The sequence below is a fragment of the Mauremys mutica genome, chromosome 24 (assembly GCF_020497125.1).
Source record: "Mauremys mutica isolate MM-2020 ecotype Southern chromosome 24, ASM2049712v1, whole genome shotgun sequence".
Lineage (NCBI taxonomy): Eukaryota > Metazoa > Chordata > Testudines > Geoemydidae > Mauremys > Mauremys mutica.
Genome location: NC_059095.1, coordinates 4,233,521 through 4,251,693, shown reverse-complemented (window position 1 = coordinate 4,251,693; position 18,173 = coordinate 4,233,521). Strand labels below are relative to the sequence as shown.

Here is an 18,173-nt window from a genome sequence, read left to right as displayed (position 1 = left end):
CGTGCGTAGAGCTCCGTGGTAACGGCGCGGGGGCGCTGCGCGTGCGGGTTGGTCATGGGGGGGGGCTTCTCCAGGTTGTGGGGGTGGGGTAGCGCTTGGGCTCTCCCCATAGAATGGGCTCGGACAACTCCAGCCCTCCTCAGGGGCTGCCCCTGAGCACCCCCGTGCTCCCACTCACCCCCCTCAAGGGGGGGCTCCTGAGGAATTGGGGGCTGGGACCCTTGTGTAGCGGCGGGGTGGCTCAGACTACTCATTTCTCCTCAGAGGGGGCGCGTGGGGCTCCCCCCCGCCCTGACCCACACAAGGGATCTCGGGGGGGGCGCCCCTCTTCCCATTAAGAGTGGGCTGGGCTGTGTGCATAAGACAGACCAGCCCTGTCCCCCCATGGGTGTGTGACAGAGACTTTAAAGGGCCCTGTTTTCTTCCCCTCGCCCCCTGAGCTGCGTGACTCTCTGCCTCTGCGTTCACTTTTCCGCGTTAATGTTTATGGGGTGGGTTGGCACTTGGGGGCTGCACTGGAACAGGCTGGCCGGTCTCTTCTGTGTTTGGAACTCGTGATTGCTCAAGTTTTGGGGGTGCCAGATACTGTCCTAGTCTCTCGTTTTGCACATGCCCGTCTGGCACTAATGAGATGTATTTTTGTTGACTGGTGGAATGAACCTTTTTCTGGGCAATAGCCCACGTTTCCCGAAGCAGGTTTTTGGAGGGAGTTAAATGTAACTTGAGTGCAACAAAATTAATGCAAGCTGAATAAAATAGTAAGTGCGCATGTATGGATCATTCTGTGCTAGGGACTAAAGTGGACAGTTCTGGGGACTATAAGTAGGGCAATATTTCTGCACTAACATAACTTATGTAGCAATGATAATTATACCTTTATTGTTCTTGCTAAAACAAAGTTATTTATTTAGCACTAACAATGTATCTGAGGTAGGAAATGGGATGTTATCTGTATGCAAAGTACAAAATTGTCTGGAGAAACATGTAACAAAATACAAGGAAGGGAAAACGTTATCTGTAAATAGCTCATATTTCGGATTGCAATCGTAAGGGTTTGTCCTGACACAAACAAGGTGACAAGTATGGTCTTTTTAAGTTTTACATTTAAGTACAGTAATTACACTTTACTTTTCACTTAACCTTTCATATGTAGGACCAAAAAACAAGACTTCATGTAAATTACGTCTTCAGCCTTGTAAGTACATGAAGCTTTTTTGGCTCTTAATATGTAATTAATTTTTTCATGTCTCTAACAAACATGTAAAACATTCAGAATATGAAAAATTCACATTCTCTAAATAAGCCTCAAAAAGGGTTGCCAAGTTTGGCATAAGTTACAGGATGTGACAATTCACGTAGATAAACCTGGGAAGCACTTACCCAAATAGTCTAATTTATAGCATTGCAAAGTATTTTGTAGAAACATTGATTATCAGAATTTGGTACAAAGTGAATGTTATATCCTTTCCAACTAGCTCAGTGGGCAAACTAGATAAGTACGTTAGTCCCCTCTAGCATGCACTGGACTGCAATGATGATTGAAATATCATTATTTTATTCTCATTTGTAGGTTCACTTTATTAACTAGATTTCTCAATACAACAGGATCACTCTAGCAACCTGAAACACATTGGTGGTGTGTTGCACTAGTCTAAAAATGATTTGCACTTCGTGCATTAGTATTAATAGCTATCCTTGATAATTCTGGGATATGTATGTACAAAACAATATGGGAGAAACCAACAGAAATTTATAATATAAATAAGCAATAATTATCTAGTATTAATTTTTTTTGAAATATTGCATAACTCTTATTTCATAAGGTATATTGAGTTGTAAAAAGACTATGTTACACTTAGAGGTCCATGTAATATCAGTTTTGTTTCAGAATACACTAGGCCTGGCAGTAGTTACCTTGCTCATCCTACATGAAGCACAATCATGACAGATCAAGAATATATCCTATGCAAATGGAAGAACCGTTTATGGCCAGCAAAGGTGAGAGCATTATGGTACCATTTAAATAGGTAGAGGAATGAGGAGAAACTTTGTGGAGGTTCCTACCTTTTCCTGATATCTTGAAGAGAGTGGGAGGGAAGTGTGGGAGAGGGATGCAATCAAAAGCCAAGCAACTTATTCTCCTTGAAACTTCCTATTTGGAGACAACACCAGAAATGAATTCCCTAGGCCTAAAAAATTGGAATTATTGACAGGGACAAATCTTATTTAGAAATTGATTTCCAAGTAAACATGAGGTTGATGATTTGTGTTTTGGTAGCATCTAGGAACCCCAATCCTGGACTTGTGTATATGGACCCATTGTATTAAATGATGCACAAACAGAGCCTCCTGCCCCACACAACTTACAATCTAAGTATAAAATGAGAGAAGAGATGGATACAGACAGATGGGGGGCATACAAGGAAGCAATGAGACAGTATCTGTCTGCATGATAGGCAGTGATCTTAGCACTACCTGTTGTCAGTTTTTTTCTGTTCCTCACAACAAAGGAGAGTTTTAAAGGAAAATGAGTTAGTTTTGCAAATATTTCCAGGGAGCTTCTCCCAAGCATGAGGGGAAGCATCAGCGGAAGAATGAAGCTTGTTTGAAGCATCAGCAGAAGCTTGTTTGAAAGCTTAGCAAATGGGTGATGGAAACTGACCTCATGAGCCAAGCAGAGATGGGAGTCTACTTTAATACTGAATGAGAGATGGCAGGTAGAGTGAGGATAGGTCAGGATGGACTTTAAAATGACAAAAAGTAGTTTGTTTGATATGATGGCGAAGAGGGAGCTAGGGAAGTGTTTCTAATTAAGGATGATCCTATACTGTCGGCAGATTTGTCTTGTAATGTTCACTGGATGGCAAGGAGTTGAAGCCAATGTAAGCTCTGATAAGACAGAGGGTTTCCCTGCTTATGTTGAAGATGCAGCCTCATTCCCTGTCATACTTTAAAAAATCCTTTTATTGAGGGACGATAATTTTTATATTAACCGAATGTAAAGTTAGTAACGTCTACTTGATGTAAAGTATCGATTTACTTACCACTTTCCTGCTTAAACAAGTGAAACACTTAGTTTTGTCACAGTTCATTTTGTTAAATGTATTCATAAGCATGTTCCCAGTTTCATTCTCCAACTCTTCTCCTTAGTTTCTTATCGTTCCTGGGAAGTAGTTTAACACAAGATAAGGATGCACTTATCTGTGCCATATTCTTCATTCCTGTTATTTCTTTTATAATTTGTCTGTCATCTTTTCCTCAACTCCTTTTCATTTCCTTTGCATATTTTTTTCCGGTACATTTTAGCTTCCTTTATACAAAATTTTCACTGACTGTTCCCTGTTTCTTCTGCAAGGCAACCAGAAAGAGCATCAGTCACCCAAAACATTGTACTTGCTATTTTGAAACACAAGCCCCATGGACTAGATGAGAGTTCTTAATGGGAAAAGGTCCCTCATGCACCGTTATGTTTGTAAGATGCTTGTTTTGTTAGTAAACTAGGAGTTTTGTAATTTGAATTTATTTAGGAGATTTTAATTATCATAAAAGCATCGTAATATGCATTTACAAATGTTTTATATTTCCTAGTGCAAACGGGTAGCTTATTTTAGGAAAACTAGAGATCTTTATTGGTTCCCTGTATTTTAGTAGATTTGAATATAAGTATAAGAAAGGTGCTTATATGATATATAATTCTTAACCTATATTCAACAAAAGAAATCTTAATTTGTTCCAAGCATAGTTAATCTACTTTGCTGTGTGTTTGCTCCTGTTACACAGATCCTGCAAAACTTGATATATGTGCCAAAATAAAGATACTAAGTTGCCACCAGGGTGAACGTGATATAAATTCCCACATAAATGCAAAATTTGTTTTGCACGTTGTCTATTTAAAGTTTCATTGGGCATGGGCAAAGGTAGGAGAAAGGAATAACCAGCACTGTTACATTAGCAACTGTATTCTGTGAAATGGTTTCTTATATTCACAAGATGTTCCAGAGCTATTCACTTCAGATTTCATTCAACAGCATGAAGCAAAACAAAATGACATTTGGGACAATCTGGAAGAGAAGTTGGCACCAGGAATATAGAACACACCTTTTGTGTTGGTTGATCTGCTGCAGAAAAGATCAGACTAAATAATGTAACAAAATATTCTAAATCCGAGAAAGCAAGTACACTTATTGATGTTCTTAAACGTAATTAGTTTGATTGCCCAATCCAAGTCTCTCGCCTTTCCATGGGTGAGTTGTGGGAGGGGAATTTTCTCTGTGGCATAGCTGAAATTTCTTTCCAGGCTGACATAAACACATACTATTTTTGTTTGAAAGTGGTTCAGATTCTCTGGCAGGTTGGAAAGTAAATTGCTTCTGTCTGTTTTCAGGTCAGCAAGTGTGAGAAATAACAAGAATAGAAAAAAGCCTTCAGAGTAGAAACATGAAACTCTGTGGCCTTTTGGCTCTGTTAAAGGTTATAATATTCTGCTAGGGGACAGACTTGATTGGGGATAGAAGAGATTCTATTCACCTTCTGTAAAATTAGTTTTCTTAAAATAACTTCTTACAACAATCATGGAATGTTTGTTTCCATGGAGTGATATGGCATCTTCTCAGACCGGCTGTGTATAAGTCACAAGTAAATATATAAACTCTAGCAAATGCTCCTTAAAAAAACAGTTACAGTTTGAGGAAATGTTATATGTTTTGACTAAAAGCTAACACTGATTTTGTGTGTGTGTTACTTTCCAAGGTTTCAGGGACATTAGTGTGCATGAGTGGTGCTGTTCTGTTAATGGTTTGATATGCAAATAATATGTTAAATTATCTGAAGAGGGGGAATACTTAATGTTAGGATGGATTCCATTGCATATCCCATATCCAATATAGCTAGGACTAGGCTTTTCCTTACAACATAGCTTTCTGAGTTTCTCCTCATGCCTTCACTTGGGCTGCATGCTGTATGACATCTTTACTCTTATGAGCATTGTGCCCATGGCTGTAAAAATTATACTTCATTTAGGTTTTATGCAAAATCAGAACTTCCAGAAGACCAGTTGTTTCTAAAGCAAAAGAATCCTCTTTCGAAGTTGAAATACTCGGTCTGGAAGAACAGTTAAGTACCCTTTTAATCATCTTATATTTAAGAATGCAAATGTGTGGCAAACATGCTGTAATCATTAATTCTTGAAGCTGTCTCTAAAACCAGATTAATTGATTTCTGAAGTGTCTTGTTGGCTAACCAGAATTTTGTGTCAGTTTTTAAATGCATAAAATCTTATGACCATTGAAGAATTGTACTAATATTCTTAAACTGTTCTAGGCTTTGATTTTGAACCTGTTTCATGGTCATTAAAAGTAGCAAAGCCTCCTGGTATTTCAGAAGGCAAAAGATAAATTTTTTTTTGATTACTATACTTCTGTATACAGGTAATCATTGAAATATTTTAGATAGTGGACTTGATATATTCCACCTTACCAGTCAACCTCTTGATTTTATTATTGTCCTGACGGTCCACACTAATCAGCAAGTTGCAATGTTTTTCTCTCAATGACAGTTGATTTCTGCTATTCAAAATACTGAGGAAAAGATATTGATTTCTTATTGTCTAAAGAAAATGAGACTTCTAAAACAATGTAATGTCATTACTAATTTAAGACTTGAACAATTTTACTGTTCTTTCAGGACTAATGTGACCTGTGTGGACACGGAGCCTTTGGAGGAGGAGCGCATAAAAATCATTGCCTCTGAATTAGGTGGGATACTTTTACGTTACATGGGTGGTAGAAAAGGAAGAAAGAGGTGGGGACGTATCTAAATACCTGACTCATTTGTTTCCCTGAGAGGCTTCCAAAAATAGTCTCCATGTGGATACATGAAACATCACAAACAGCTACCTCTGATGTTCCCCAAATATGCCATCTCTGTAACGTGATACCAGTATATACTGAGGAGTGACTTCTATGCAAGTAGATCTCTAACTCCCTTGTTAAGTTATTTGTAATTTGGAAATGGTGTGTGTGAAGCAACACAGAGATGTAAACTTTATTCTTAAAGGCATGAGGACAAATGGGAGCCAGCAGGTCTTGAGTTCTGATTATGGCTCTGCCACTGATTTGCTATATTGCCTTGGGCAAAGCTGCTTCATTTTTCTGTCTCCAGGCTCACTGTCTGGAAAAGATGTCTTATGCTTGAAGAAGCTCAGGCCAGGTGTACACTTAAAAACTGTTGCTAGCATGGCTATGTTGGTCAGGGGTCTGAAGAAGTGTGACTGATGTCGCTCTGCTGCCAAAAGCCCCCTACTGTAGATGCGTTTTTTGCTGGTACACCTTATTTTGTTTAGGAGGCATGGTATAAGTTATACTGGCAAAAGTGCAGTTTTCCCAATATAAATTGAATCCACGCTAAAGTGCTTTGCTGCTGTAGTATACTAGTATCGCTATACTGGCAAATCCTTCCAAGTGTAGACCTGGCCTCGGTCTATTTAGTTTATCCAAGAGAAGGTTAAGAGGTGATTTGATTAGTCTACCAATATCTATATGGGGAAGAGACTTCTGATAGTAAAGGGCACTTTAGTATAGCAGGAGAAAGCATAATGGGATTCAGTGGCTGGAAGCTGAAACTAGACAAATTCAGATATGAAATAAGGTGCACATTTTTAACAGTGAGGGTAATTCACGATTGGAATACCTTACCTAGGGATGTTGTGGAGTCTTCATAATCTGAAGTCTTTACATCAGGACTGGGTATCTTTAGGAAAGAGATGCTATTTCAGAGGTGGCCAACCTGTGGCTGCGGAGCCACATTCGGCTCTTCAGAAGTTAATATGCAGCTCCTTGTATAGGCGCCGACTCCAGGTCTGGAGCTACAGGCGCCAACTTACCAATGTGCCAGGGGGTGCTCACTGCTCAACCCCTGGCTCTGCCGCAGGCCCTGCCCCCACTCCACCCCTTCTCCTCTGAGTCTGCCGTGCCTCGCTCCCCACCACCCATCTCTAGCCCACCATGAAACAGCTGATTGGGAAGTGTGGGGAGGGAGTGAGAGGCACTAATTGGCAGGGCTGCCAGTTGGAAGGAGGTGCTGGGGGTGAGGGGGGAGCTGATGGGTGGGGCTGCTGATGTATTACTGTGGCTCTTTGGCAATGCACATTGGTAAATTCTGGCTCTTTCTCAGGTGCAGATTGGCCACCCCTGTGCTCTGCTAAGTTATGGCCTTGATGCACAGTTTACTGGGTGAGGTTCTTTGGCCTGTGTTTTGCAGGAGCTCAGACTAGAAGAGTGTTGTAATGGTCTCTTCTGACTTTAATGCCTGTGAATCATTTTCCTAATGGGTTTCCAGCTTGCTTCATTTAGTTGGTATCTCAAATCTGCCTGTGGAAATTGGTACCATTTTGGTAGCAGTTTAGTTATATGCTCTTTTATTCGCTTTTGCTCTTCCTTCCCCTGTGCTAGGCCTTCCGTGCTGCACTGAGGGAGGCATAATAGAGAATCTTGGCCAGGATGTGTTTTAACCTGTACAAGTCTATTTCAAATTTGTAATCAGAGAGAAATATGAGCCTTTGTTAGCATTTACTTAGTCTGCCTTTAAAAAAAACTAATGGTGCTTTTTGCCATGCATTCTGTGATGCACTGTGCAAGAGGTACCATAAAAACAGTACATTACTTTTCCTTTGTGTATTAAAAATATAGTCATAACTTCTTGTATGCCTCTTTCAACAGACCAGAGGAATAAACCTAGTCACCCTGTGGAAGAACTGAAGTATCGCAAAGCTCTTAAAATCGCTCTAGATATTTTGAGTGCCTCTCCGAAACAAGTAAGGCCTTCAGATGAGGGACAAACTACTCGATCAGGCCAGAAAGAAAATAAAATAAGAACTTCACTATCTCCTCCTGTGACTAGATGTCCAATATCTTCCCCAAAAATAAAATTGGAAGAGGGTGAGACCTTGAAGAAAAAACGGAAACAAAAGACACCCAGCCCACAAACTGATACAGAAAAAAACAAACGAAAATATCGGCTCAGTTCCAAGGAAACGGCTAAAACGCGTGGAAACAGAACAAATTCTTCGGTATCTAAATCTGGGGACTTTTCTAGCACATGGAAGTCAGAAAGCCAGCATTGCAAGACATCTAAATCAAAAGTAAAAACATTAACTCAACAGAAAACAGTAAAATCCAAATTATTGCCAAAGTCCAAAACAGGAAAAAGCTCATCACTTTTGCTAAAGGAGAATGAGACAAGTAAGAAAGGAAGAAAGAGACCAAGAGATGCAGGCGAACCCTCATCTCCTAGCACTAAATTCCCAGATGATACAGCACGTGTTTTTGTTAGAGAGAGTACCCCAGTATCTGCTTCCTGCAATTCTGCTATGTTAATATCTGCTGGGAAAAGGCCAAATGTTAGGGGTCTGCCCAAAAAGAAATTACTGGATTTTTCTATTACAAGTACCTCACCTGAATTAGAGAGTAACATCAATGAAGAGAGAGAGACTCCAGCGAGGAAATATAAAATGTTAGATGGGAGCAAAAAGCCAGTCAATTCAAAGTGTGTTAGCTGGAAACAAAAGACTACTGCAGTGTCACCTCTGCACAAAAAAGGGGGATGCATAAATGGCCCGGAACCTTTATCTGGGGCTTCTAAACACAATAATTATTTTGAGAGCCCTCTTTCTGAGTTTAAAAAAGAGGAGAATAAGGGTACTCCACACAGTCCTGTGAATAAAGCTAAAAACTGTCAGCTACCTGATTTTGACGAAGACGAAGCAGGTAAAGTATTTCAGTGGGGGAACTAGGACTTTTGTGCCATTTTGATGTTCAAATATTGCTTACCTATTATTGTGGGAAGTTGCAATATCTTGGGGAAGGCGTTCTCTGAATACTCGTTTTATACTAAAGTCCATCATGGCCAGTCCTTCTATCTGACTTTTTTGTTTTGTTTTGTTTCCCTGAAGTTTAAAAGTTTAAACAGTTCAGTCATATTGGCTAGAAGGAAGATATTTCCCTGTTGGGAAATTTCAGAATTGCTCAGTGAGATGGACAATTCAACACTCTCTCCATTCCAAAAATGCTTTGGATTGAAAGTTATGATACAGAATAATTTACCAGTACTAGATGTGATTTACTAAATTTTATTTTTGTTTTTTATTAAACTCTTATTTAGGAAGTTTTGCAACTCCTATCCATGTAAATATCTGACACAATACAATAATCATTACAACAATGAGCTTTTGTTTAGAGAAACATTATACAGTGGTATAATCATTGGCTCTCTCTATTAACAAGATGTTAGTGTGTGGCAATGAGCATCTTTACAGTACCCATGACATGCCATTTCTGCTTTACTAAATGTTTGAACTTTTTGTGCAATGCCAGATTATTATCTGACTATTTTGCAGTTCAGTGTTACTAAGAAATACAGTGGGAACTTGCAAACCTTCCATTAATTGGTAGGATTTTTACTGCTCTTCAGCGTTCTGCTAGTAACTGATAAGTTTCTTAGCACACTTTTTAGAGGTTCTGGTTCCTTCGCTGCACAGTTCACATGAAAATCGCACAAGCTTGTATTTTATTGCCTTGTCGATTCCTCCTGTAATTCTCCAGTGTTAATTCTTGACTTCAGTCTCCATCATTTGATCTGAGCTTGATGTTTTACTACTTGAATATCTACAGTTTCTACATCCAATGACAAGCGTATTGTTATAAGGAGGCAGATGATCTTTGGCAATACTTGTAGTTTGAGCAGTCAATTTCACACCTTGCCTCTCTTACCCGCTTTTGTATCTTGTTTGATTTCCATTTTTCCAAAATTCACTGTTCTAAAGAGCGTTAATTGTTCTTGCTAATCTGTTCTATTTCTAATTACAAAGTCAATTAAATTAGTAACGTGTTTAGATGCTTCCTTTCCACTACATTTTTTTCATAGACTTAGTCTTAGTCAAAGCCAAGCCATAGGTTGCTGCTTTCTTTATTTTCTTACTGTGCAAAGAAGCAGGCTAGTACCATATCTACAAATATATTCTTATTTCTTTCCAGTGTGTGGGTCAACACTGAACTGCTCATTTATGGATTAATCTATATAGATCCTGTTGTGTGGCTTAGTGGAATCATATGATGCAGACAAGTAGCCACCTCATGGCATCTGCTGATGGCCTCAGGGCAGCCAAACATGCAATCTCTCACCTCAGTTTCCCTTCTTGAATCCCCAGATAAACTCTGCACAAGGTTTTTCCAGTCGGGTCACCACTGCCTTCTGTAGGGTTTAATTTATTAAGTTCAAAACTAAATGCCAAAGTTGTCTCTCCAACCTTTATCTGGTTACAGCCAAAACTCCCCTGGTCTGGTCTGAGTCCCCTCTGCCTTTTCAGGCTACTCCCAGTTCTTCCTAGCTGGAGCAATTCTCTTGGTCTCAGGGTCTTTGCTGCAGGAGCTCCTCTGCAGTCTTCTGAGCTGCCCCCTGACTGCAGCCACCTTCTGCCCTTCATATGGAATTGCCTTATTCCCCTCAGGTAGGGCTCGTGTAATCAGGGTTGGCTTGGCCCCAGGCTCTCCAGCAGGCCATCCTTTAAAATATGGCTAAATACCTGTGAGCTAATGTGTGTGCATCATTTCATATTTGAATAATTATTTCTCCAGTACTCATACTGCGACTTGCTTGTCTGTCTAAAGTGTATTGTATTGTTTCCTTCTATTCAGGCAGTCCATACAATCTTTTGACTTTCTTCCTACTCTGAATCATAAGGATTCTACCCTAGCAGAAGTCTCTCTCCCTGCCCCCCCTTTTTTAAAGATCGTTATTGTTTCCAGACACTTATTTACAGAAGTCTGCTCCTCTCCCCTTCGTAATTTCTTAAGCACATAACTCTATATTCACTGGCCAGATTCTGATTTTACACCAGGGTAAGTTTGAAGTAACTCCATTAAGATCAAATGGAGTTGTCAGTGTGCCTAGGTTAGAATGCACAATGGCAAACTGTCATAGCCTAATAGATGTAATGAACTCAGTAATTCAAAATACCATTGGGATATTTTTCAAATTAAGATACCTCGCACGACCAGAAAAAAATATGATAAAACAATTCTTCTCACTTCACTGCCAGGATTGGACTCCTCTGATCTGTCTTTGAAGTTTAGCTCTCCAGAAGGTATCTCTCCCGATACAACGTTGGTAGATGAGGAGGAAGAAGAGGAAGATGAAGAACTTCCTAGTATTCTCTTACGTCAAGGTAAGAAGAGAATGTAATTATTTCTTTGAGCTTTAGAGTCATTGAAGACTTAAATATGATTTAGATTTTTGTTTACTAATAGCTTGGTAACAAACATATAAATGTTTTTATTCATTAGACTTGTTCTTGTTAGAAACTGTGAATGTTGTTTTGTTCATTTGAGTGTGGCAGCATGTTCATGCACAGCTCTAGAAGCTGCAGGCAAACTCCTCTTAAAGGAATATCCTCAGGTCATGCTGTCTTACCTCTCTGTTCCCAGAAATGTGGGCTTCCTTCAGGCCTCTGACAGTCAGTTCCTTTTACCAGTACTCGAGTAGTCTTTGGAAAGAGCTGCTATGATGTGATGACTTCTGTTTTTCTCCCTCCTCACTCCAGGTCTGGGTGAATGTCAGGGGATGTGTATGCTATCCATAGGGCTGGCACCTGCTATCCATAGGGCTGGCACATTTTGGCACCTGAGGCAGGGAGCCCCCATGCCCCCTTGCTTGGGCCAAAAATTTGAAAGGTCTCAATTCTGCCTTCTTCCTGTTCTTCTCCTCTCATGGTACTGCTCTGCTGCCTACCTCAATAAAGGAGAACTAACATCTTAAAATGCCTTATTCAAAAATTAAGTACACTTAACTTTCAAATGCCTGAACAGCAAATGTAACTTTTCTTGTCTGCATAGTAAACACTGGCATTTTTATCTGTGTGAATAATCAAAGTGCTGCTTTCCATGCCTTGGTTGCAAAGATTTGAACTGCTTCCTGAAGGTCCACAGTCTGGGCCAGCTCATGCTCTGTTGAGATGGTTGCAAGGCTGACCAGCCTCTCCTGTGTCATTGTGGAGCATAGATGTGTTTTTATTAACTTCAGATTGGAGAAGCTGCATTTTCCACTGGCAGCTGTTACAGGATGTGTTAGAAGTATGCGCAGAGCAACAAAAGCATTTTGAAAGAGGATGGTCATCTTATTTGTGCACATATATTCCAGAACAGCCTTTGGAGTTGATCTTGCTGAAATGTATCTTGAAAGGGCTTTCAGTTCATCACCTAAATCACTTGCATCAATATCACGCATGTCATCATGGGTCAACACTGTCTCTAGTGCCCTGCATTGCTGGTGTAGGTCTTCTTCAGGTATAGTGAGGAGTTTTGGAATATCATACAACATCCCAAATACACTGCCTCCACTGGTGTTAATCAGTCCAGGCTCCTAGGGCTGCTAGAGAGGTGTATATAAGAGGCTTCTCCTCCTCTCTCTCCCTGCAGCTCCTGCTGCTTTCTGTTATTCCTTCTCACCTTTTCTCCTGCCTGCCTGTTATGTCTCTTGTGCCCTCCTTCCTCCAGCACAGCACTCCACCATCTCTGTGCATCTAGAGTGGAGAGAATACATATGCACCAGCAGCACACACCATTTTCTATACTCTGGGTCCTACTGCCCCCCCCCATTGCCTCAGTTTACCTCATGGTAAGGCCAGCCCTGGCTATCCAGTCCCAACATGGAACTAGAAGTATCTGCTTTGCGCCCTATCACACCACTTTTGCTTCCCTCTAGGCATAGTTAACAAAAACTTCTAGCCTTGTCTCATTGGCTCCCTCATTCACCTTCACCAAATCTTTTTCTGTCTGATCCATGTTGGAAGACATTCCAAAAAGTTGTCATTATATAAATCAGTGGTGCACTCCCCTCTTGAATGCTATGTGTGGTACTTGTTACCCATCTTACTAATTCTGCAATATCCTTATTAGGGATTAAAAAGAAGGGTGATAAGAATGATTAGGCCATGGAAAAAAACTCTTATACAAATAGAGGTGGAAAAGATTGGGCTGGTTTACCTTGAAAAAGGGATAATGACAAAAGGACATGGTGATAACATACAGGATAATGACTAGTGTAGAGACTAGCTTAGGAGCATCTGTTCTCCTTGTCTCCTAACACAGGAACAGCTAATGAAACTGAAATATAACAAATTCATATCCAATAAAAGGACTTTTTCCCCACAGAATACACACAATTAGACTGTGGAACTTGTTGCCACAGAATGTTGATGAGGCCAAAAAAAATTACCAAGATCCCAAGATGGATTGCACTTATCTGGATAACAAGACTATCCAGGATTGTTATAGTTAATGCTGATAGTGTCTTAAAGCCTGCCACTAATCTCTAGCTATTAGGGATTGCGTTGAGGTTGTCACAGAGGGCAGATTATTTCACATTTGCCAGCTGCAGAATTGCTTGCATGTTCCTCTGAAGCATCTGGCACTGGCCACTGTTGGCGAGGACACTGGACTAGATGGACCATGAGTTTGAGCCAGTTTCGCAATTCCTGTGTTCCTAGGAGACTAATGGAGATACTGAAATTGTAAGATCTCTGGGGCAGGGACAGTCATCTTGTGTATTGTGTACAATGCCTAGCACAAAGGGACCCTGTTTCTTAGCGTAATGTGAGGTGGTAGTTCAGGGACCTTGTCTGTCTTGTTTGAACATCAATGATGCTATGTAAATATTACACTTGTTTAATTAAGTAGTCCAATTAACTTTTATTTTTGTGCCGTAGAACCATGTTCAATTGAACCAGGGATGTTGGTCTGGTGCAAATTGCCAAGATATCCATATTGGCCGGCAGTGGTAAGAACAGCACCTTGCTACTTTTTGAAAATGGGATCCGAGGGTCTGATTCTGAAATCCTGTATGGCTGTATTAAGTATCTTCAGGCCTCACTGACTTCAGGATAAGTTGAGAACACTCAGCGCTCTTCCCTGTGGTGTTACTTACATTGGTTCAAAATCTTTGAACAACATTTAAAAACAACGGCTACCTGAAAGCAGGATAGATTTTTGCTTTCTTATGGCAAGGTGTGCAGTGCAGATCTGAGCTTGTGAGATTAACTGTGAAGGATTTTTATGCACAGAGACCACCCAAAAGGCATTTTAAAGGTTTTTACTTTTGACTTTTACCTTTTAAAATAGGAACTTCAATGGGTAGATTTCTCTAGTTTACCTGGAAGAATATCTTTTTGGGGGTATGTGGAGAAAGATAGTGTCTCGTGTCTTATTAGTGCTTACTTCCACTGAAAAACAAGGTTTTTGGACAAAATATCTCATAGATTCAAAGTGCTATTTAGGCATTTGAATTAAATAGTTTTTAATGAAAAACAACCCACTCCCCAAAGCTTTATCCCCCTGATTAAAAATCAGTGCCTTGCTAAATTGCTCATCTGTCTTGATTTTTGTGATGTTTCCCTCATTCTCTAATCACTGTAATATTTTGAGGTAAAGAGAACCTGTGTTTTGGATGTAAAAAATGAGCAGGGGTAAAAAATGTGTTTTTGAAATCTCTTGATGTAATCTTTAAACCCTATAAAGTAGAAAAAAGGCACAAGCCAGATATTTTTCCTTTTCAGACACTACTGAGAACTCATCAGTCACCTTTTAAGAGACAGGTGTTAAGGATGACATGCTTGTTGAAGAGTGTAGCTGCAAGTCTAGGGTGACCAGATAGCGAGTGTGAAAAATCGGGACAGGAGGTGGGGAGTAATAGGTGCCTATATAAGAGAGCCTCCAAAATCCCAACTTTCCCTATAAAATCAGGACATCTGTTCACCCTATGCAAGTCTAGGGTCTAAAGATAGAGCACTTGCTACAGATTCCAGTGTAGGAGGTGATAATCACTCGGAGAGCTTTGTAATACATAATAAATTCTCCATTGAAACCCATTCTGTTAGGTAGTAAAATCTCATGAGTTCCTCCTTATTCATTGCATTGTATTATGTTGTTACCTGTCAGAACAGCCAGCAATGTGGTCCCTCTTGTGGCTGTTACTATGCATTACTCTGTTCTGAATAGGAAAGAATAATTAATGTACATCATAATACAGTGTTAACCAGTAGCATCCAAAGATGAATTAACTCTAAATGATCAGTTATTGTCTTTAATTTGTAAATTTGTATTGATCATGCTACTTTGCTTTTTTCCCAGTGTGCGACAATAAGGGAATAAATTCAAATAAAGTAAAACAAATTGCATAATCAAACAACTAACACAGCCATGTATGCACATGCTATTCTTAATGTACTAATTTTATTAGCTTTATTTGTTTGCCTGTTAGACATTGAGAGTCAAGTTTAATACATTTTCTGTAATGGTACATGGAGCAATATATAAAAATGCAAGTGGAAATAATGTGATTGCTTTATAAGCAATCAAGTTTCTAGAATGTTAATTTTGTCTTTATATTTTCAACAGATAAAAAGAGTGACGCGGAAATATAAAAAAGCAAACGTGCGGCTAATAGAAGCGGGTATGAATGACAAGAAGGCAAAGGGGTATATTTTGTTGTTTCTGATTAGTTTCCTAACTTCACTTACCGTTTGTTAGAATTGTGCTAAGTGCCTTAACAACCAGGCTAATAGAGGCATTCTGAACCTAATTCCTTTTGCTAGTACGAAGCCCAGCGCAGCCAATCATTCTGGTTTTGAATTGGCATAAAGTAGCTCTTAGCTGTTAATGGCATGTCCACCATGGAATCCTGTTACAACTGCCAACAACCTCGAGAGGTCTTCCTCATCTAGGGTGACCAAATGTCCCGATTTTATAGGGACCGTCCCAATTTTTGGGTCTTTTTCTTATATAGGCTCCTATTACTCCCCCACTTCCTGTCCTGATTTTTCACATTTGCTGTCTGGTCACCCTATCCTCATCCCACCCCTTAAAATGTGCATGGATTTTATAAAACTTTTGTTCAATGTGTTGCAGATCATACAGAAGGATTCTTAACTTTACAAAACCGCATATGTTGAGTAAAGGTGGATGTGCCTGTCCTTGTGAGTTGACTTAAGACTGCAAAGCAACTTTAAACTTGCACGTCAGTCTTCATGTGGCCATCTTTATCTCTGTAGCTGAGGACCGCTGGACATAGCTTCCTTCAAAGCTGGTCAATGTCACTCCTAAATCAGTTGTTCTGTTGTCTTGTGCCTAACCCAATTTAGCATCAGACAATTCCTTGAGTGTGAAGCGGTAGCTCATAAGAATTAAAACTGGTACAAATTCTATTCTTAAACTAGTTATGGAACCTAACCTGCAGAAAGATGTAGAATTTGGGGGGCTGTGAGGTGAGAATCTAAGCTTGTCTCTCTGCATTAACTATGTTCCTCTTTTTTCCCCGTGAAGTTTCTCTATAGGTCTCAAAAATCTAAAGCACTTTGACTGTAAAGAAAAGCAGAACCTAATAGTAAGTACAGTAATAAGAAGCAGACTTCATATTTTTCTTCAGTATATGACATCATTACCATGACTGAATCTCTACTTATTGGCCTTGATTGGTTCTTTATTCAGTAATATTTTATGCAAATATATCTTGCCTTTTTTCAAATCTATTGTTCGTATAACTTTTTTTTAGCTGAAATGCAATCTTGAACAAAGTAATTAAATGTAGCTATTCAAGGCATGATACGTGTTTCAAAATGGAGGGCATGAGGGTGCATTGGAGGGTGGGTACCTCGGACTGTCTCTGGAACAGGTTTTTGTTTGACTTACTGCTTCCAAGCTCAAAGTTCTCTAAATGCTTGTACTTGCAAGATAATCCATAGCTAAGGGCTGTCAGCATCTGGCTTCCTTTAATTGTCGTCTTAGGACAAAACCACATTCAGCACGCATTGCAGAAAGCATTCCTTAGTTTCCTAGCATAGACCAGGCCTAAAGGAATTTTTGCTTGAATCTGTCTGAATGGGTGATAGTTTGGTAAGTCATAAATGCTCCAGTTAGTAATGTAATTTTTTTACCCACCTAGAGCATACTTGTGAGACAGCTGAAATTCCAGCTTATTATAGCAGCACGGTGCATTTGCTTCTGTTCCTGAGCGTTTGCACTTTCATCAAAATTAGTTTTAGGCTTTCAAAATTCAAATCAAACCTTGAAAAGACAAGTGCCAAAAGCATTGCCCAGCCAAGAAGGAACGTTTAGGCAAATAATACAAAACTCTCTCCAAATTGCGTTCTCAAAAAATGTGTACTTGGATTGTCTTCAGGTTTTTAGTATTTTAAAAGTACTTAATATTTTGTAGTATTTATTCAGTGTGGACTGAGTTCTCTGATAATTGTCTAACATGTAAGATGACCTACTTTATATTCACTAGGAATGTTTTTCTTAGCACCTTCTAGCCTGTGTATTTTTGTGGATTGTATACTAGTATACAAAGTGCATTGATTTCAATAGGGTTTTCTGTATCCTTGAAATGGGTTCATAATATGTACTCTTTTTTTAATCTACATTGAAAGCTTACAGACTTCTAAAATGTATTTTAACCATTTTAAAGGGATAAAATTGTTCTTGGATTATATTTACTAATAAAGCTCACAGCCATATGGATCAAATGGCTGTTACACTATATAATAGACAAAATTAATCCCTCTGCCTTGGAACTGCAAGCCATGTTCTCTACCCACTGCTGCTGAGTAAGATGAGCTTTAACTGCTCTTTGACCTAGAATAGGTATCCCAGTTCACCTGTGAGCTCTGCAGCTAAGAGCAAGTGGGGAAGGAGTGTGTTATTTACAAGGCTGAAGACCAACAAATTGACCGAATCGTCGGTGTGAACATTCTGCGAAGCAGGGAGATGTGGATGCTGTTTTCTGTCAGTCGGCTAATGTAGTTGGCTGGTTTGGCGTGTATAAAGTAAAGCCTGTTCTTTGTGGGGGGAAGAGTGCTCAGGCTCCTACAACCATTCTGTTTGTAGAACGTATTCTGTTTGATAACCCAATCAACTTCCCAGTGTGACTGGACTTCCAGAAGACTTGCCCTGAATGTTCACCAGCTTCCAACAGTAACCCTAACCCTAAATGGGGTAGGTGTTCAAATCTGAGTAACCTGTAGAGCCACACTCATTTAAAAATCTAATTATTTCTGTGCTAACTGCAGGATGGGAGAGATCGAAGCTCAGCCCATGTTAGCTTGCACTTCTGCAAGCCTTAAGAAATCT

At 39.7% G+C, this 18,173-nt stretch overlaps 1 protein-coding gene across 3 annotated transcripts in view; it reads left to right on the top strand.

The window, feature by feature from the left end:
- PWWP3A (PWWP domain containing 3A, DNA repair factor) overlaps nt 1-18,173 on the top strand; it is a 28,055-nt gene that overhangs the window by 111 nt on the left and 9,771 nt on the right. Inside the window, exons 1-9 of one of the 3 annotated variants that reach the window (XM_044998918.1) lie at nt 191-758; nt 1,878-1,998; nt 5,020-5,111; nt 5,683-5,753; nt 7,716-8,762; nt 11,093-11,218; nt 13,757-13,827; nt 15,444-15,523; nt 16,368-16,428. In XM_044998918.1, coding sequence (XP_044854853.1) covers nt 1,942-1,998; nt 5,020-5,111; nt 5,683-5,753; nt 7,716-8,762; nt 11,093-11,218; nt 13,757-13,827; nt 15,444-15,523; nt 16,368-16,428 — 1,605 coding nt within the window. In that variant the 5' untranslated portion in view covers nt 191-758; nt 1,878-1,941. Of the gene's footprint in view, nt 1-190; nt 759-1,153; nt 1,196-1,877; nt 1,999-5,019; nt 5,112-5,682; nt 5,754-7,715; nt 8,763-11,092; nt 11,219-13,756; nt 13,828-15,443; nt 15,524-16,367; nt 16,429-18,173 lie in introns of those variants that run through there. The other 2 variants (XM_044998916.1, XM_044998917.1) reach the window with 2 other exon arrangements.